The sequence below is a fragment of the Camarhynchus parvulus genome, unplaced genomic scaffold (assembly GCF_901933205.1).
Source record: "Camarhynchus parvulus unplaced genomic scaffold, STF_HiC, whole genome shotgun sequence".
Taxonomy (NCBI): Eukaryota; Metazoa; Chordata; class Aves; order Passeriformes; family Thraupidae; genus Camarhynchus; species Camarhynchus parvulus.
The window spans coordinates 119,763-136,560 of NW_022148490.1; the positions used below are offsets into that span (position 1 = coordinate 119,763).

At 55.7% G+C, this 16,798-nt stretch overlaps 1 protein-coding gene across 1 annotated transcript in view; it reads right to left on the reverse strand.

Moving 5' to 3' along the window:
- The window catches only part of DLG4 (discs large MAGUK scaffold protein 4), a 28,240-nt gene extending 17,790 nt beyond the window's left edge, over nucleotides 1-10,450 (reverse strand). The window contains exons 1-5 of the mRNA XM_030970567.1: nucleotides 10,363-10,450; nucleotides 4,512-4,577; nucleotides 3,270-3,323; nucleotides 2,018-2,068; nucleotides 618-742 (exon numbers count right to left, since the gene is read on the reverse strand). Of these exons, the coding sequence (XP_030826427.1) occupies nucleotides 618-742; nucleotides 2,018-2,068; nucleotides 3,270-3,323; nucleotides 4,512-4,577; nucleotides 10,363-10,392 (326 nt within the window). The 5' untranslated portion in view covers nucleotides 10,393-10,450. The remainder of the gene's footprint in view (nucleotides 1-617; nucleotides 743-2,017; nucleotides 2,069-3,269; nucleotides 3,324-4,511; nucleotides 4,578-10,362) is intronic.
- Nucleotides 10,451-16,798: the final 6,348 nt, after the last annotated feature.

The window sequence follows — 16,798 nt, forward strand, 5'->3', positions numbered from 1 at the left end:
ATTTTGGGTGATTTTGGGTCGTTTCTCACCTGAGGCGCCCGTCCTGGGCGGCGGCGCCCCCGGGGATGATTTTGGGGTGATTTTGGGGTTTTGGGGGGGGCCCGAAGCCGATTTTGGGATAATTTTGTGGTAATTTGGGTGATTTTGGGTCATTTCTCACCTGAGGCGCCCGTCCTGGGCAGCGGCGCCCCCAGGGATGATTTTGGGGTGGATTTGGTGTGATTTTGGGGTTTTTGGGGGGTCCTGAAGCCGATTTTGGGATAATTTTGGGGTGATTTTGGGTATTTTGGGTCATTTCTCACCTGAGGCGCCCGTCCTGGGCGGTGGCACCCCCGGGGATGATTTTGGGGTGGATTTGGTGTGATTTTGGGGTTTTTGGGGGGTCCTGAAGCCGATTTTGGGATAATTTTGGGTGATTTTGGGTATTTTGGGTCATTTCTCACCTGAGGCGCCCGTCCTGGGCGGTGGCACCCCCGGGGATGATTTTGGGGTGGATTTGGTGTGATTTTGGGGTTTTTGGGGGGTCCTGAAGCCGATTTTGGGGTGGTTATTGGGGTTTTTGGGGGTCCCGAAGCCGATTTTGGGGTGATTTTGGGTGATTTTGGGTCATTTCTCACCTGAGGCGCCCGTCCTGGGCGGCGGCGCCCCCGGGGATGATTTTGGTGATGAAGATCCCGGGGTCGTCCCCGACGTGGGGGTTGTCGGTGCCCCCCGCGATGCTGAACCCCAACCCCGAGTTCCCCTGCGGGAATTTGGGGTCCAGTTAGGCCCAAAATCGCCCAAAAAAACCCCAAAACCCACCCCCAAAACCCCCAGAACAGCCAGACCCTAAAAAACTCAAAAAATCCCCCAAAAAACAACAACAAAAAAAGGAATTTTTGGTTTTTTTTGGGGTGTCCCGCATGGGTTTTGGGGTCCCGTTAGACCCAAAATCCCCCAAAAAAACCCCAAAACCCACCCCCAAAACCCCCAGAACAGCCAGACCCAAAAAACCCTAAAAAACGACCAAAATCCCACAAAAAACAACAGAAAAAAAGGAATTTTGGGGTTTTTTGGGGGGTCTCAGATGGATTTTGGGGTCCTGTTAGACCCAAAATCCCCCAAAAAACCCCAAAATCCACCCCCAAAACCCCCAGAACAGCCAGACCCAAAAAACCTTGAAAACCCCATAAAAACCCCTAAAAAAACAACGCAAAAAAAAAAGAGAATTTTGGGGTTTTTTGCAGCTCCCGGATGGATTTTGGGGTTCCACGAGCACAAAAATTCCCCCCCAAAAAAAAAATCCGGGACCTTTAAACCCCAAATTTCTCCCCAAAAAATAAATTAAAAAAAGACATTAAAAATCTCTCAAAAAAAATATAAAAAAGGGAATTTTGGGGGTTCCCAGCTGGATTTTTTGGGGTCGGTTCAGGATTTTTTTGGGGTTCCCAGGTGGATTTTTAGGATTCTCAGCAGATTTTGGGAATTCTCAAAGAATTTTGGGGATTTCCAAGTGGAGTTTTCAAGGATTTTTGGGCTTGTTTTGGGGAGTTTTGGGGTTCCCAGGCAGATTTTTGGGCTGAATTTGAGAAATTTTGGGGCTCCCAGGTGAATTTGGGGGATTTTTTTGGGGTTCCCAGGTGGATTTTTGGGCTGATTTTGGGGAATTTTGGGGCTCCCGGGAGTTTTTGGGGCTCCCGACTCCGATTTTGGGGTTTCCATTTGAATTTTTGGGCTGAATTTGAGGAATTTTGGGGTTCCCAGGTGAATTTTGGGGATTTTTTTGGGGTTCCCAGGTGAATTTTTGGGCTGATTTTGGGGTTCCCATTTGAATTTTGGGATTCCCAGATGGAATTTTGAGCTGATTTTGGGGTTCCCAGGTGAATTTGGGGGATTTTTTGGGGGGGTTCCCGGGTGGATTTTTGGGCTCCTTTTAGGGGATTTTGGGGCTCCCGACTCCAATTTTGGGGTTCCCAGGTGGATCTGGGGCAGATTTTGGGGGGAATTTTGGGATTTTGGGGGATTTTGGGGCTCTCACCCTCTCCAGAGTGATCTCCTCATATTCCATCTCGCCCTCGGTGCCGTTCACCTGCCAAAAAATAAAAAAAAGGGAATTTGGGGGATTTTGGGGATTTTTGGGAATTTTGGGGAATGTGGGATTTGGGAATTTGGGGATTTGGGGACTTTTGGGATTTGGGAAAATTGGGGAATTTGGGGATTTGGGATTTTGGATTTGGGGAATTTGGGGGATTTGGGGAATTTGAGATTTTGGGGAATTTTGGGGATTTGGGGATTTGGGATTTTGAATTTGGGGGATTTGGGGAATTTGGGATTTTGGGGATTTTGGGGATTTTGGGATTTGGAGGTTTTGGAAATTTGGGATTTGGGGGTTTTGGGAATTGGGAAATTTGGGATTTTGAATTTTCGGATGTGGGGAATTTTGGGATTTGGAGGTTTTGGGAATTTGGGATTTTGGATTTTGGGATTTGGGGAATTTGGGGAATTTTGGGGATTTGGGGAATTTGGGAAATTTGGGATGTGAGGAATTTGGGATTTGGGATTTGAGGAATTTGGGGAATTTGGGAATATTGGATTTTGGATTTTGGGATTTGGAGGTTTGGGGAATTTTGGGGATTTGAGGAATTTAGGATTTGGGGGTTTGAGGAATTTGGGATTTTGGGAAATTTTGGGATTTGGAGATTTTGGAAATTTGGGATTTGAGGGTTTTGGGAATTTGGGATTTGAGGGTTTTGGGAATTTGGGATTTGGAGATTTTGGGATTTGGGAAATTTGGGATTTTGGGAATTTGGGATTTTGGGGAATTCAGGGAAGATTTGAGGAACTTTGGGGAGATTTGGGGTGAATTGGAGCCAAATTTTGAGGGAATTTGGGAAAATTTGGGGAGGATTTTTGGGCTCCTTTGGGGGAATTTTGAAGGAATTTTGAAGGAATTTGGGGGGAATTTTTTGGGAATTTTGGGGCGGGGTTTTGAGGGAATTTGGGGTGGATTTGGGGATGGATTTTGAGGGAATTTTGGGATAAATTTTGATGATATTTAGGGAAGATTTGGAGATGGATTTCGGGCTGGATTTGGTCTGAATTTGATGGAATTTTGGGGAGATTTTGGAGGCAATTTTGGGGTGGATTTGACGGAATTTTGGGGCGATTTTGGGGCAATTTTGGGGCAAATTTGGGCTGAAATCGATGGAATTTTGGAGGGAATTCTGGGGCTGGTTCCAGAGGGTCCTGGGGTGGATTTTGGGGAGATTTTGGGGTTTTTTGGGGCTCACATAGGCCGGGGCCTCCAGGGTGTCGGTGTTGACGATGACGGGGGGAGAGTTGGCCTGAGGGGGGGGGGGAGGTCAGAGACCCCCAAACCCCCCCAGAACATCCCCAAATTCCCCAAAGAATTCCCAAAATATTCCCCAAAAATTCCACAAAATATTCCCCCAAAATTCCCCCAAATTCCCCAAAAATTCCCCCAAAAATTCCCCAAAATATTCCCCCAAATTCCCCAAAATATTCCCCAAATATTCCCCAAAAAATCCCCCAAAAATCCCCAAAAAATTCCCCCAAATTGCCCAAAATATTCCCCAAAAAATCCCCAAAAAAATCCCCCCCAAAAATTCCCCAAAATATTCCCCAAAAAATCCCCAAAAAATTCCCAAAATATTCCCCAAAAATTTCCCCAAAATTCCACCCAAAAATTCAAATTTCCCCACGAAAATCCCTCCCAATTCCCAAATTTAACCCCGAGTCCCCAAAACTCCCCAAATTTTCCCCAAAATTCCCAAAATTTCCCCCGAATTCCTCCCCAAAATCCCAAAATTGCCCCAAATCCCCCTGCCCAACCCCGGTGACATCACCAATGACATCATCATTGACTCCACCCCCAAGCGTGACGTCATCAACCTGGCTGGTGACGTCATGGTGATGTCATCGAAGAGTCTATGACGTCATTGGTGATCACAGCGATGTCATCACTGCCCTTCAAGGGGGTGTGGCCTCACAAAAGGGGCGTGGCCTCACAAAAGGGGCGTGGCCTCACAAAATTGGCATCGGTGGCCCAGAAATGGGCGTGGCCTCTACACGGGGGTGTGGCTTGTCCGTATATGGGCAGTGTTTGGCTAAAAAGGGGCGTGGCCACCCTGAAATGCCGCGCCGTGTCCATATTTGGGTATTGGGTGCCCGAAAGGGGGCGTGGCTTTCAAAAATGGGTGTGGCCTGACCATATTTGGGGGTTACATGGCCAGAAGTGGGTGTGGCCTCCTAAAGGGGGCGTGGCCTTGCTTATATCTGGGCATTACCAGTCCCAGAGGGGTGGGGCCCCTAAAGGGGGCGTGGCTTGTCTGTATATGGTGATTGGCTATCCTGAAAGGGGCGTGGCCTCTAAAAGGGGGTGTGGCCTATCCATATATGGACATGGTCTGTCCCAAATGGGTGTGGCCTCTAAAAGGAGGGCGTGGCTTCTCCATATATGGTCATAACCTGTCCTCAAAGGGGCGTGGCCTCCCGGGTGGGCGTGGCCTTACCTGGCTGGGCAGGTGGGCGGGGCTCTGCTCCAGGGGGGGGCTGTCCTCATCTTGGTACCGGTATTTCTGTAATGTATGCAAATTTATGCAGATGAGCAGCCCAAAAAAAAATGTGCGTCGATGTGAACGCATGGTAATTTATGCAGATGAGAGCGGTCAGAGGGCTCCGCCCAGTTAATCCCAGTTAATCCCAGTTTGGGGATTGGGAAGGATTAAACTGGGAGGAAACTGGGTCAGGACTGGGGGGTCCCAGTGCTCCCAGTATGGAACTGGGGGGTCCCAGTATGGAACTGGGGGGGGTCCCAGTGCTCCCAGTATGGGACTGGGGGGGTCCCAGTATGGGACTGGGGGTCCCAGTGCTCCCAGTATGGGACTGGGGGGTCCCAGTGCTCCCAGTATGGGACTGGGGGGTCCCAGTATGGAACTGGGGGGTCCCAGTGCTCCCAGTATGGGACTGGGGGGTCCCAGTGCTCCCAGTATGGGACTGGGGGGTCCCAGTGCTCCCAGTATGGGACTGGGGGGGGTCCCAGTGCTCCCAGTATGGAACTGGGGGGTCCCAGTGCTCCCAGTATGGGAATGGGGGGTCCCAGTGCTCCCAGTATGGGACTGGGGGGGTCCCAGTATGGAACTGGGGGGTCCCAGTGCTCCCAGTATGGGACTGGGGGGGGTCCCAGTGCTCCCAGTATGGGACTGGGGGGTCCCAGTGCTCCCAGTATGGGACTGGGGGTCCCAGTGCTCCCAGTATGGAACTGGGGGGGGTCCCAGTGCTCCCAGTATGGGACTGGGGGGTCCCAGTGCTCCCAGTATGGGACTGGGGGGGGTCCCAGTGCTCCCAGTATGGGACTGGGGGTCCCAGTATGGAACTGGGGTCCCAGTGCTCCCAGTATGGGATTGGGGGGTCCCAGTGCTCCCAGTATGGGACTGGGGGGGTCCCAGTATGCTCCAGAGGGGTTCCCAGTGCTCCCAGTGCCCACAGAACCTCTCCCAGTCCATCCCAGTCCCTCCCAGTCTGTCCCAGTGCCCCTTCCCAGTGCTCCCAGTTCCCCCCAGTCCCTCCCAGTGCCCCCATATCCCATCCCAGTCCCTCCCAGTCCATCCCAATCCCCCCAAATCCCCTCCCAGTGCCCCCCAGTGCCCCCAAATCTGCCCCAAATCCCCTCCCAGTGCCCCCTAGTTGCTCCCAGTCCCCTCCAGTCCCCCCCCAGTGCCTTTTCCCAGTCCATCCCAGTCCCTCCCAGTGCCCCCGGATCCCCTCCCAGTGCCCCCCAGTCCCTCCCAGTGCCCCCCACCTTGCAGCCGAAGGCCAGCGAGAGGCTCCGGTCCCGGCAGACCAGGCGGCACTGGCACAGCAGCGGCGACAAACAGCCGGGCCCGCCCCGCCGCGCCCCCCCCGCGCACCCCGCGCCCACCGGGACCCCCCCCGGGGCCGCTCCCGCCATCGGGACCCCCCCGGGACCCCCCCCCGGGCACCGGCACCCGCCCCTCCCCCCCTGCTCCGGGGTTCCCCTCCCCCACCCGCGGAGGCTCCTCCGGGATTAACGGGGATTAACGGGGAGGGGATCGAGGGGTGGGGAGGGTGGTGGAAGGGGGTGAGACCCCCCCCGGGACCCCCAAATCGCCCCCCGGGACCCCCAAATCCCCCCCGGGACCCCCAAAATTCCACCGGGACCCCCAAACCCCCGGACCCCCAAACATTCCACCCCCGGGGTCCCTAAAAGTCCCCAAACCATAGAGAGGGGACGGACCCCCAAAACACCCCCACCTCGGAGGCACCGGGACCGGGTCATAGAGGGGACAGAGACCCCCAAACCATCGAGAGGGACAGAGAGACCCCCAAACCATAGAGAGGGGGACAGAGAGACCCCCAGGACCTCCAGGGTCATAGAGAGGGGGACAGAGACACCCCCAAACCATCGAGAGGGGGATAGAGAGACCCCCAGGACCTCCAGGGTCATAGAGAGGGGGACAGAGAGACCCCCCAAACCATCGAGAGGGGGACAGAGAGACCCCCAAACCATCGAGAGAGGCCCGGAGAGACCCCCCCGAGACCTCCAGGGTCATAGAGAGAGCCCTGAGGGGGACAGAGAGACCCCCGGGACCCTCAAAAGCATCGAGAGGAGAACAAGGAGCTGCAAACGACCCCCAGGAGCCCCCCAGAGAGCACCGAGAGACCCCAAAAATCACAGAGAGGGGCCCAGAGAGACCCCAAAACCAGCGAGAGCGGCAGCAGGGCCTCCAAACGACCCCCAGGACCCCCCTCAGAATCCCCTGAGAGGCCCCTCAGGACCCCCAAAATCAGCGAGAAAAGGCCCAAAACGGCCCCCGGGACCCCCAAGAGGGCCCTCAGGAGTCCCCAAAACCACGGAGACCCCCAGGACGCTCAAAAGGGGCCTCAGGACCCACAAGACCACGGAGAAAAGGCCCAAAACGGCCCCCAGGACCCCCTCAGGACCCCCAAGAGGGACCGCGGGACCCCAAAAAAAGCCCCCAAGACCCCCTAACCCCCCCCTCACCCCGTACCTGTCCTCGTTTGACCCCTCCGAGCCCCCGTCCCCGCCCTTTCGGAAGCCCCGCCCCTTTCCCCTCACGCAAACCCCGCCCCCTCGCCGTCTCCACGGCAACGCGCGCCACCCCGCGGTCACGTGGGAGAGGCTGAGTGGGCGGGGCCTCCGCATTTGGCGCGCCGTTGCCGTGGCAACGAGCGCGGGAAGGCGTTGCCGGGGCAACAAGGGGAGGAGGGGGGCGTGGCCTGGTTGCCGCGGGAACGCCAGGAGAAGGGGGCGGGGCTTGGTTGCCGGGGCAACGGCGTGGGAATGGCGGGAGGGCGAATTTGGGGCGAATTTGGGGCGATTTTGAGGCGATTTTGAGGCGATTTTGGGGGAATTTGAGGGAAATTTGTCAATTCCTGAGGGGAAGTCGGGGTTGGAAGGACGGACGGGGCTGGGGGGTGGAATTTCGGGGGGGTTCAGGCGGATTTTGGGAGGAATTTTGGGAGCTTTGGGCCGATTTGGGAGAGTTCCGGCGGCTCTGGGGAGGGCCGGGCCAGCCCTGAGGGGATTTGGGGGGTTCAGGTGAATTTTGAGGAAATTCAGGTGAATTTTGGGGTTTTTCAGGTGAATTTTGAGGGAATTCAGGAGAATTTCGGGGTTCGAGGTGAATTTTTTGGAATTCGGGCAGATTTGGGGAGATTTGGGTCCATTTCGGTGCTTTTAGGACCAAATTTTGGCGATTTTAGGACCAAATTTGGGGATTTTGGGATCAACTTTGGGGATTTGGGGCGGTTTGGGTCCGAATTTGGGATTTGTCATCCGATTTTGGGGGATTTTTAGGGCAAATTTGGGGTTTTAAGGCCAATTTGGGGGTAAATTTCGGGGATTTGGGGTCGGTTTCAGGGGATTGGGGGCAATTTTGGGGCATTTGGGGGCTCTCTGAGCTGATTTGGGGCCGATTCAGGGAAATTTGGGGTTTTGGAGCCAATTTGGGGCATTTCGGGCTCATTCGGGGCCGATTTTGGGGCTTGCAGAGCCGATTTGGGGGATTTGGGGTTTTTAGGGCAGATTTGGGGGGTTGGGGCCAATTTCAGGGGATTTAGGGACCCTCTGGGCTCATTTGGGGCCGATTTTGGGGCAAATTTGGAGGTTTTAGGGCCAATTTGGGGGTTTTGGGGCCAATTTTGGAGTTTTAGGGCAAATTTGGGGTTTTAGGGCCAATTTTGGGGGGTTTGGTGACCGAATTTTGGGGTTTTCGGGCCAATTTTGGAGACTTTAAGGCCGATTTTGGGGTTTCAGGTCTGATTGGGGGATTTGGGGAGTTTTAGGGCAGATTTTGGGGGATTTTTGGAGTTTTAGGGTCGGTTTTGCGGGATTTGGGGGTTTGGGTCCAATCTGGGGGGATTTGGGGCTTTCAGGGCCGATTTGGGGGAATTTCAGGGCGGATTTTGGGGTTTAGGGAGAGTTTAGGGGAATTTTGGGCCAATTTGGGGGGATTTGGGGGTTTTAGGGTCCATTTTGGGGGGTTTGGTGACAATTTCTGGGATTTTAGGGCTGATTTGGGGGAATTTGGGGGTTTTAGGGTCCATTTGGGGGGTTTAAGGGCAGATTTGGGGGTTTTAGGGTCGGTTTGGGGCAGTTTGGGGACAATTTGTGGGTATTTCGGGCTGATTTGGGGGCATTTTAGGGTTTTTGGGGTTTTATGGCCAATTTGGGGGATTTGAGGGTTTTAGTGCCGGTTTTGGGGGATTTGAGGATTTTGGGGTCGGTTTTGGGGCAATTTAGGGTTTTTTAGGGCGGATTTTTGGGGGTTTTTGGCCAATTTTGGGGTTTTATGGCCAATTTGGGGGATTTGAGGGGTTTAGGGTCGGTTTTGGGATATTTTGGGGTTTTTAGGGCGGATTTTTGGGGTTTTTTGGCAAATTTTGGGATTTTAGTGCCGATTTTGGGGGATCTGAGGATTTTGGGGTCGGTTTTGGGGCAATTTAGGGTTTTTCCGGGTGGATTTTGGGGTTTTTGGCAAATTTTGGGGGATTTGAGGGTTTTAGTGCCGGTTTTGGGGCAATTTAGGGTTTTTTAGGGCGGATTTTTGGGGTTTTATGGCCAATTTGGGGGATTTGAGGGCTTTGGGGTCGGGTTCGGGGGATTTGGGGTTTTTCAGGGCGGATTTTTGGGGATTTCCTGCAGAATTCGGGACCCCCCCCCCCACCCCTCCCCCGCCCCCACGTGCGCTGTCCCTTCCCCCGCGCGTTGCCATGGAAACGCCGCGGCCGCCACGTGGTGACACCCCCGAGATTTGGGGGGACACCGCCCCTCCCCCCACCCCAAAATCCCCCCCAAAAAAACCCCCAAATCCCCCCAAGGACACCCCCAAACCCACAGCGGCGCCTTGGAGGGGTCGGGACCCCCCAAAATTCCCCCAAAATCTCCAAAAATCTCCAAAATCCACCCCAAAAACGCCCTCGGCATCCCCCCAAATCACCCAAATCCCCCTCAGGACCCTCCAAAATCCTCCCCAAATCCCTCCAAACCCCCCCAAAATCTCTCCGGACCCCCCCAAATCCCCCCTAGGACTCCCCAAAATGCCCCAAATCCCCTCCAGACCCCCCCAAATTCCCCCCCCCAAGACCCCAAAATGCCCCAAATTCCCCCCCCCTAAGATCCCCAGGACTCCCAAAATCCCCTTGGAGCCCCCAAATCCCCCCTCAAATTGCCCCAAAATGCTCCAAATCCCCCCCCAGACACCCCCAAATCCCCTCGGAGCTCCCCAGGACCCCCAAAAATCGCCTCAGGACCCCCAAAATGCCCCTAAAATGCCCCAAATCCTCTCCCCCCTCCCAAAAATCCCCTCTGAACGCCCAAATTCCCCCCCCCCAGATCACCTCTAGGACCCCCAAAAATGCCCCCCAAAAATCTCCCCCAGGACTCCCGAAAATGCCCCAAATCCCCCCCCCCCCAAATTCCCCTCTGAACCCCCAAATAATTCCCCCCCAAAATCCTCCCCAAATCCCCTCCTAGGACCCCCAAAATCCCCCCCAGGACCCCCTAAAACGCCGCAAAAATCCCCTCGGATCCCCCCCAGGACCCCCCAAAATCCCCCCCAGGACCCCCCAAATTCCCCTAAAATGCCCCAAATTCCCTCTGAAGCCCCCAAATTCCCCCAAATCCCCCCAGGACCCCCCCAAAACCCCCCCCAGGACCCCCAAAGTGCCCCCCAAATCCCCCAAATTCCGCCCCCAAAATCCCCCCCAGGACCCCCCAAAATGCCCCCAAACCCCCCCCAAAAATCCCCTGGGATCCCCCCCAGGACCCCCCGCGCCCCGCGGCGGTTTTGGGGTGAATTCCGGCGCTTTCGGGGCTACCTTGGTGGTGACGATGCACAAACAATCCATGGCGGCCGCTCATGGGCCGGGGGGGCCGCAGGGGAGGGGGAGGAGGAGGAGGAGGGTGGGGGGGGGAGGAAGGCTCGGGAGGGGGAGGAGGAGGAAGAAGGAAAAAGGGGGGGAGGATGAGGAAGGTGGAGAGGATGAAGGGATGAAGGCTCAGGAGGAGGAGGAGGAGGAGGAGGAGGAGGGGGGATGGAGGGGATGAAGGCTCCGAGAGGAGGAGGAGGAGGAGGAAGAAAAGGGGGATGAAGGCCCCGGAGGAGGAGGAGGAGGAGGAGGATGGGAATGGGGGGGGGGATGAAGGCTCGGGAGGAGGAGGAGGAGGAGGAGGATGGAGGGGAAAGGGGGGGAGGAAGAGGATGGTGAGGATGAAGGGATGAAGGCTCGGGAGGAAGGAGCGGGACGAGGAGGAGGAGGAGGGATGGAGGAAGAGGATGGCGAAGGAGGGGGGGGATGAAGGCCCGGGAGGAGGAGGAGGATGGAGAGGACGAAGGGATGAAGGCTCGGGAAGAGGAGGAGGATGGGGGGGATGAAGGACCAGGATGGAGGAGGAGGAGGAGGATGGTGGATGCAGGGGATGAAGGGATGAAGGCTCGGGAGGAGGATGAGGATGGAGGGGATGAAGGAGCGGGAGGAGGATGAGGATGGAGAGGATGAAGGGATGAAGGCTCGGGAGGAGGGGGGGAGGATGGAGAGGAGGAGGAGGAGGAGGAGGAGGGGATGAAGATCTGGGGGGAGGAGGAGGAGGAGGAAGAGGAGGAGGAGGAGGAAGATGCGGCAGCGGGAAGGGAGGAAGAGCGGGAGGAGGAGGAGGAGGAGGAGGAGCGGGAGGAGGAGGAAGGCCCGGGGGAGGGACCGGGAGGAGGAAGAGGAGGAAGAGGAGGAAGATGAAGAAAGCGAGGGGATGAAGGAGGAGGAGGAAGATGAAGGAGGCCCCCGGGGGGAAGAGGAGGAGGAGCAGCGCGAGGAGGAGGAGGAGGAGGAAGATGCGGGAAAGGGAGGAAGGCTCGGGAAGGAGGAGGAAGGAAGATGACGGAGGAAGAGGAGGATGAAGGAAAAGCGGGATGAAGGCTCCGGAAAAGGAGGAGGAGGAGGAGGAAGAAGATGAAGGAGCGGGGATGCGGAGCCGGGAGGATGAGGATGGAGCCGGGAGGGGATGAAGGCTCCTGGGGGGCGGCGGAATTTGGGAATTTTGGGGAGAAAATTCGGGATTTTGGGGGGGGGGGGAGAAATCTGGAATTTTTTTTGGGGGGGGAAATGGAGATTTTGGGGGAAATTTCGGGAAATTTGGGGATTTCCGGGGGAATTTGGGGGAAATTTGGGGAATTTGAGGAATTTCGAGGAGAAATTTGGGGAATTTTGGGGAATTTCGGGGGGAAGCGGCAGCGGCGCGGGGGGAGGGGCCGGAGGGGGAGGGGCTACAAGAGGGGGAGGGGCTTGGGGGGATTTTGGGGGAATTTTGGGGAATTTTGGGGAATTTTAGGGGTTTGGGGAGAATTCGAGTTTTTTCTCGGGGGGATTTTTTTGCATTTCGGGGATTTTTGGGAGGAATTTGGGCATTTTTGGGGCGGATTTTGGGATTTTGGGGGATTTTTTGGAGGGGTTTTGGGGGATTTTGGGGGTTTCGCGTTTTTGGGGGATTTTGGGGGGAATTTGGGCATTTTTGGGCGGATTTTGGGGGATTTTTTGAGGGATTTTGGGGGGATTTGGGGGTTTTCGCGTTTTTGGGGGGAATTCGGGCATTTTTGGGTTACCCTGGGCCGGGGGGGGGAGGGGCCGCTCACGGAGCTCTCGTAGCTCTCCTGGATGTCTGGGGGGGGGAAAAAAGGGTGAGACCCCCCAAAATCCCCAAAATTCCCAAAATTTCCCCAAATCCCCCCAAACCACCCAAATCCTCCCCCAAATCCCTGAAAATCCCGATTTTTCCCCCAAATTTTCCCCAAATTCCCCTCAAATCCTCCCAGGACCCCCCAAAATCCCCCCCCAAACCCCCAGATCCTCCTCCAAACCGCCGAAAATCCCCAATTTTTCCCCCCAAAATCCCAATTTTTTCCCCAAAATTGCCCAAAATCCCAATTTTTCACCCCAAAATCCCCCATATTGAGCAGGGCCTGGAACAGGACCCCCCAAACCCTCCCAGCGCCCCCCAAAATCCTCCCCAAATCCCCCAGAATTTCACTGAAAAGTCCCGAAAATGCCCCAAAATCCCAATTTTCCCCCCAAAATCCCAATTTTCCCCCCAAAATCCCAAATTTTTTCCCCACATTTTCCCAAAATCGCCGTTTTTCACCCCAAATTCCCCCCTGTACCAAGCAGGGCCTGGAACAGGGGGCTCTGCAGGACCCCCCAGACCCTCCCAGGACCCCACAAAATCCCAATTTTTTTCCCCCCAAAATGCCCCAAAATCCCAATTTTTTCCCCAAAATCCCAAATTTTTTTCCCCGAATTTGCCCAAAATCGCCGTTTTTCACCCCGAATGTACCGAGCAGGGTCTGGAACAGGGGGCTCTGCAGGACCCCCCCAGACCCTCCCCAAAACTCTTCCAGGAACCCCAAAAATCCCAATTTTTCCCCTCAAAATCCCAATTTTTCCCCCCAAAATCCCAATTTTTTCCCCAAATTTGCCCAAAATCGCCGTTTTTCACCCCAAATCCCCCCCTGTACCAAGCAGGGCCTGGAACAGGGGGCTCTGCAGGACCCCCCCAGACCCTCCCCAGGACCCCACAAAATCCCAATTTTCCCCCCAAAATGCCCCAAAATCCCAATTTTTCCCCCCAAAATCCCAAATTTTTTCCCCGAATTTGCCCAAAATCGCCCCTCGAATGTACCGAGGAGAGTCTGGAGCAGGGGGCTCTGCAGGACCCCCCCAGACCCTCCCAGGACCCCCCAAAATCCCAATTTTTTTCCCCCCAAAATGCCCCAAAATCCCAATTTTTTTCCCCCCAAAATGCCCCAAAATCCCAATTTTTTCTCCAAAATCCCAAATTTTTTTCCCCGAATTTGCCCAAAATCGCCGTTTTTCACCCCGAATGTACCGAGCAGGGCCTGGAACAGGGGGCTCTGCAGGACCCCCCCAGACCCTCCCCAAAACTCTCCCAGCAACCCCAAAAATCCCAATTTTTCCCCTCAAAATCCCAATTTTTCCCCCAAAATGCCCCAAAATCCCAAATTTTTTTCTCACATTTTCCCAAAATCGCCGTTTTTCACCCCAAATTCCCCTATATTGAGCAGGGCCTGGAACAGGGGGCTCTGCAGGACCCCCCCAAACCCTCCCAGGACCCCACAAAATCCCAATTTTTTCCCCCCAAAATGCCCCAAAATCCCATTTTTTTTCCCCAAAATCCAACTTCTTCCTCCAAAATCCCACTTTTTTTCCCCAAATTTGCCCAAAATCCCCGTTTTTCAACCCGAATGTACCGAGGAGAGTCTGGAACAGGGGGCTCTGCAGGACCCCCCCAAACCCTCCCAGAACCCCCCAAAATCCCAATTTTCCCCCAAAATGCCCCAAAATCCCAATTTTTTCCCCAAAATCCCAAATTTTTTTCCCCGAATTTGCCCAAAATCGCCGTTTTTCACCCCGAATGTACCGAGGAGAGTCTGGAACAGGGGGCTCTGCAGGACCCCCCAAACCCTCCCAGGACCCCCCAAAATCCCAATTTTTTTCCCCCCAAAATGCCCCAAAATCCCAAATTTTTTTCCCCGAATTTGCCCAAAATCGCCGTTTTTCGCCCCGAATGTACCGAGCAGGGCCTGGAACAGGGGGCTCTGCAGCACCCCCAGCAGCTGCTGCGCCCGGAGCCGCGGCCGAGCCCCCAGAGCCTCGTCCAGGAGCCGCCGAGCGCCCAGAGCTGCGCCCCGAAAACGGGAACCCCAAAATTGGGGTCAGGGACCTCAAAATGGGGATGGGACCCCGAAATTTGGGGTCAGGGAGCCCGAAAATGGGGCTGGGAGCCCAAAATTGGGGATGGGAGCCGAAATTTGGGTTAGGGACCCCCAAAAATTGGGGATGGGGACCCCGAAATTTGGGGTCAGGGAGCCCGAAAATGGGGATGGGAGCCCAAAAATGGGTCAGGGACCCCCGCAATTGAGGATGTGAGCCCCAAATTGGGGATGGGACCCCAAAAATGGGGTCAGGAACCCCGAAATTTGGGTTAGGGACCCCAAAAATGGGGATGGGACCCCAAAATTTGGGTTAGGGACCCCGAAAATGGGGATGGGAATGCCAAATTGGGGATGGGACCCCAAAAAATGGGGTCAGAAACCGCAAGATTTGGGTCAGGAACCCCAAAAAATGGGGTCAGGGACCTCAAAATGGGGATGGGACCCCGAAATTTGGGGTCAGGGAGCCCGAAAATGGGGCTGGGAGCCCAAAATTGGGGATGGGACCCCCGAAATTTGGGTCAGGGACCCCAAAAATGCATTTCGGACCCCCCAAATTGGGGATGGGAGCCCCAAAAAATGGGTCAGGGACCCCAAAATTTGGGTTAGGGACCCCCAGAAATGGGGATGGGAGCCCCGAAAATGGGTCAGGGAACCCCGAAATTGAGGATGGGAGCCCCAAATTGGGGATGGGGACCCCGAAATTTGGGGTCAGGGAGCCCGAAAATGGGGATGGGAACCCAAAAACTGGGGATGGGACCCCAAAAATGGGTCAGGGACCCCCGAAATTGAGGATGGGAGCCCCAAATTGAGGATGGGACCCCAATAAATGGGGATGGGGACCCCGAAATTGGAGATGGGACCCCAAAATTTGGGGATGGGACTCCAAAAATGCATTTGGGACCCCCGAAAATGGGGATGGGACCCCAATAAATGGGGATGGGACCCAAAAATGGGTCAGGGACAGCAAAATTTGGCTTAGGGACCCCCGAAAATGGGGCTGGGACCCCCGAAATTGGGGATGGGACCCAAAAATGGGTCAGGGACAGCAAAATTTGGCTTAGGGACCCCCGAAAATGGGGTTAAGGGATCCCAAAATCGGGTCAGGGACGCCTGAAATTGAGGATGGGACCCCGAAATTGGGGATGGGAGCCCCAAATTTGGGTCAGGGACCCCAAAAATGGGGATGGAACCCAAAAAATGGGGTTAGGGAACCCCAAAATCAGGTCTGGGACCCCAATAAATGGGAATGGGACCCTCGAAAATGGGGATGGGACCCCAAAAATGGGTCAGGGACCCCCCTAAATTGGGGATGGGACCCCAAAAATGGGGCTGGGACCCCAAATTGCCGCCCGAGCCCCCCCAGATTTCACCGGGACCCCCAAAAATCAACTCGGGGAGCCCCGAATTGGGGCAGGGACCCCCAAAATCCCCCCCGGGCCACCCCACGGGCTCCCGAATCCTCTCAGAACCCCCCAAAAATGCCCCAAATTTCATCGGGACCCCCCCAAATTTCCCCAGGGAACCCCCAGGACCCCCCACCCCCAATTTCTGCCCCCCAAACCCCCCGGGACCCCCCAAAAACGGCTCGGGACCCCCCCAAAAACCCCCCCAGGGCAGCCAGAACGGGGCCGGACCCCCCAAAAATCGCCCCCAAATCCCCCCAAATTTTAACGGGACCCCCCAAATTTCCCCAGGGAACCCCCACCCCAAATTTCTACCCCCAAACCCCCCGGGACCCCCCAAAAACGGCTCGGAACCCCCCCAAAAACCCCCCCAGGGCAGCAAGAACGGGGGCCGGACCCCCAAAAATCGCCCCCAAAATCCCCCCCAAATTTCATCGGGACCCCCCCAAATTTCCCGAGGGAACCCCCAGGACCCCCCATCCCAATTTTTAACTCCCCAAACCCCCCGGGACCCCCCCAAAACCCCCCCAGGGCCGCCAGAATGGGGCCGGACCCCCCTAAAATCGCCCCCAAAATCCCCCCAAAAATGCCCCAAATTTTCTCGGGACCCTCCAAAATTTCTCGAGGGACCCCCCGGGACCCCCCATCCCCAATTTTTGCCCCTCGTGACCCCCCAAAAAAGGCTCGGGACCCCCCCAAAAACCCCCCCAGGGCAGCCAGAACGGGGCCGGACGCCCCTAAAATCGCCCCCAAATCCCCCCAAAAATGCCCCAAATTTTAACGGGACCCCCCCAGATTTCCCCAGGGACCCCCCAGGATCCCCCACCCCAAATTTCTACCCCCAAATCCCCCCGGGACCCCCAAAAATCCCCCCGGGACCCCCCCAGGTCTCACCCCTGGGCGGCAGCGCCATGGCCGGGGTTAATCCCGGCTTAGGGGATTTGGGGGATTTGGGGATTTGGGGGATTTGGGGGGCGACCCCCCCGTGACCCCCCCAGGGCTCGGGCCATTCTGGGAATTGGAGTTTTCCCCAAAAAAACCCGGAAAAAATCGCTCCAGGAAATGGATTTTTATTGGTTAAGGCGATTTTTTGTTTTGAAGGCACAAAATCGAGGGGAAATCGGGGAA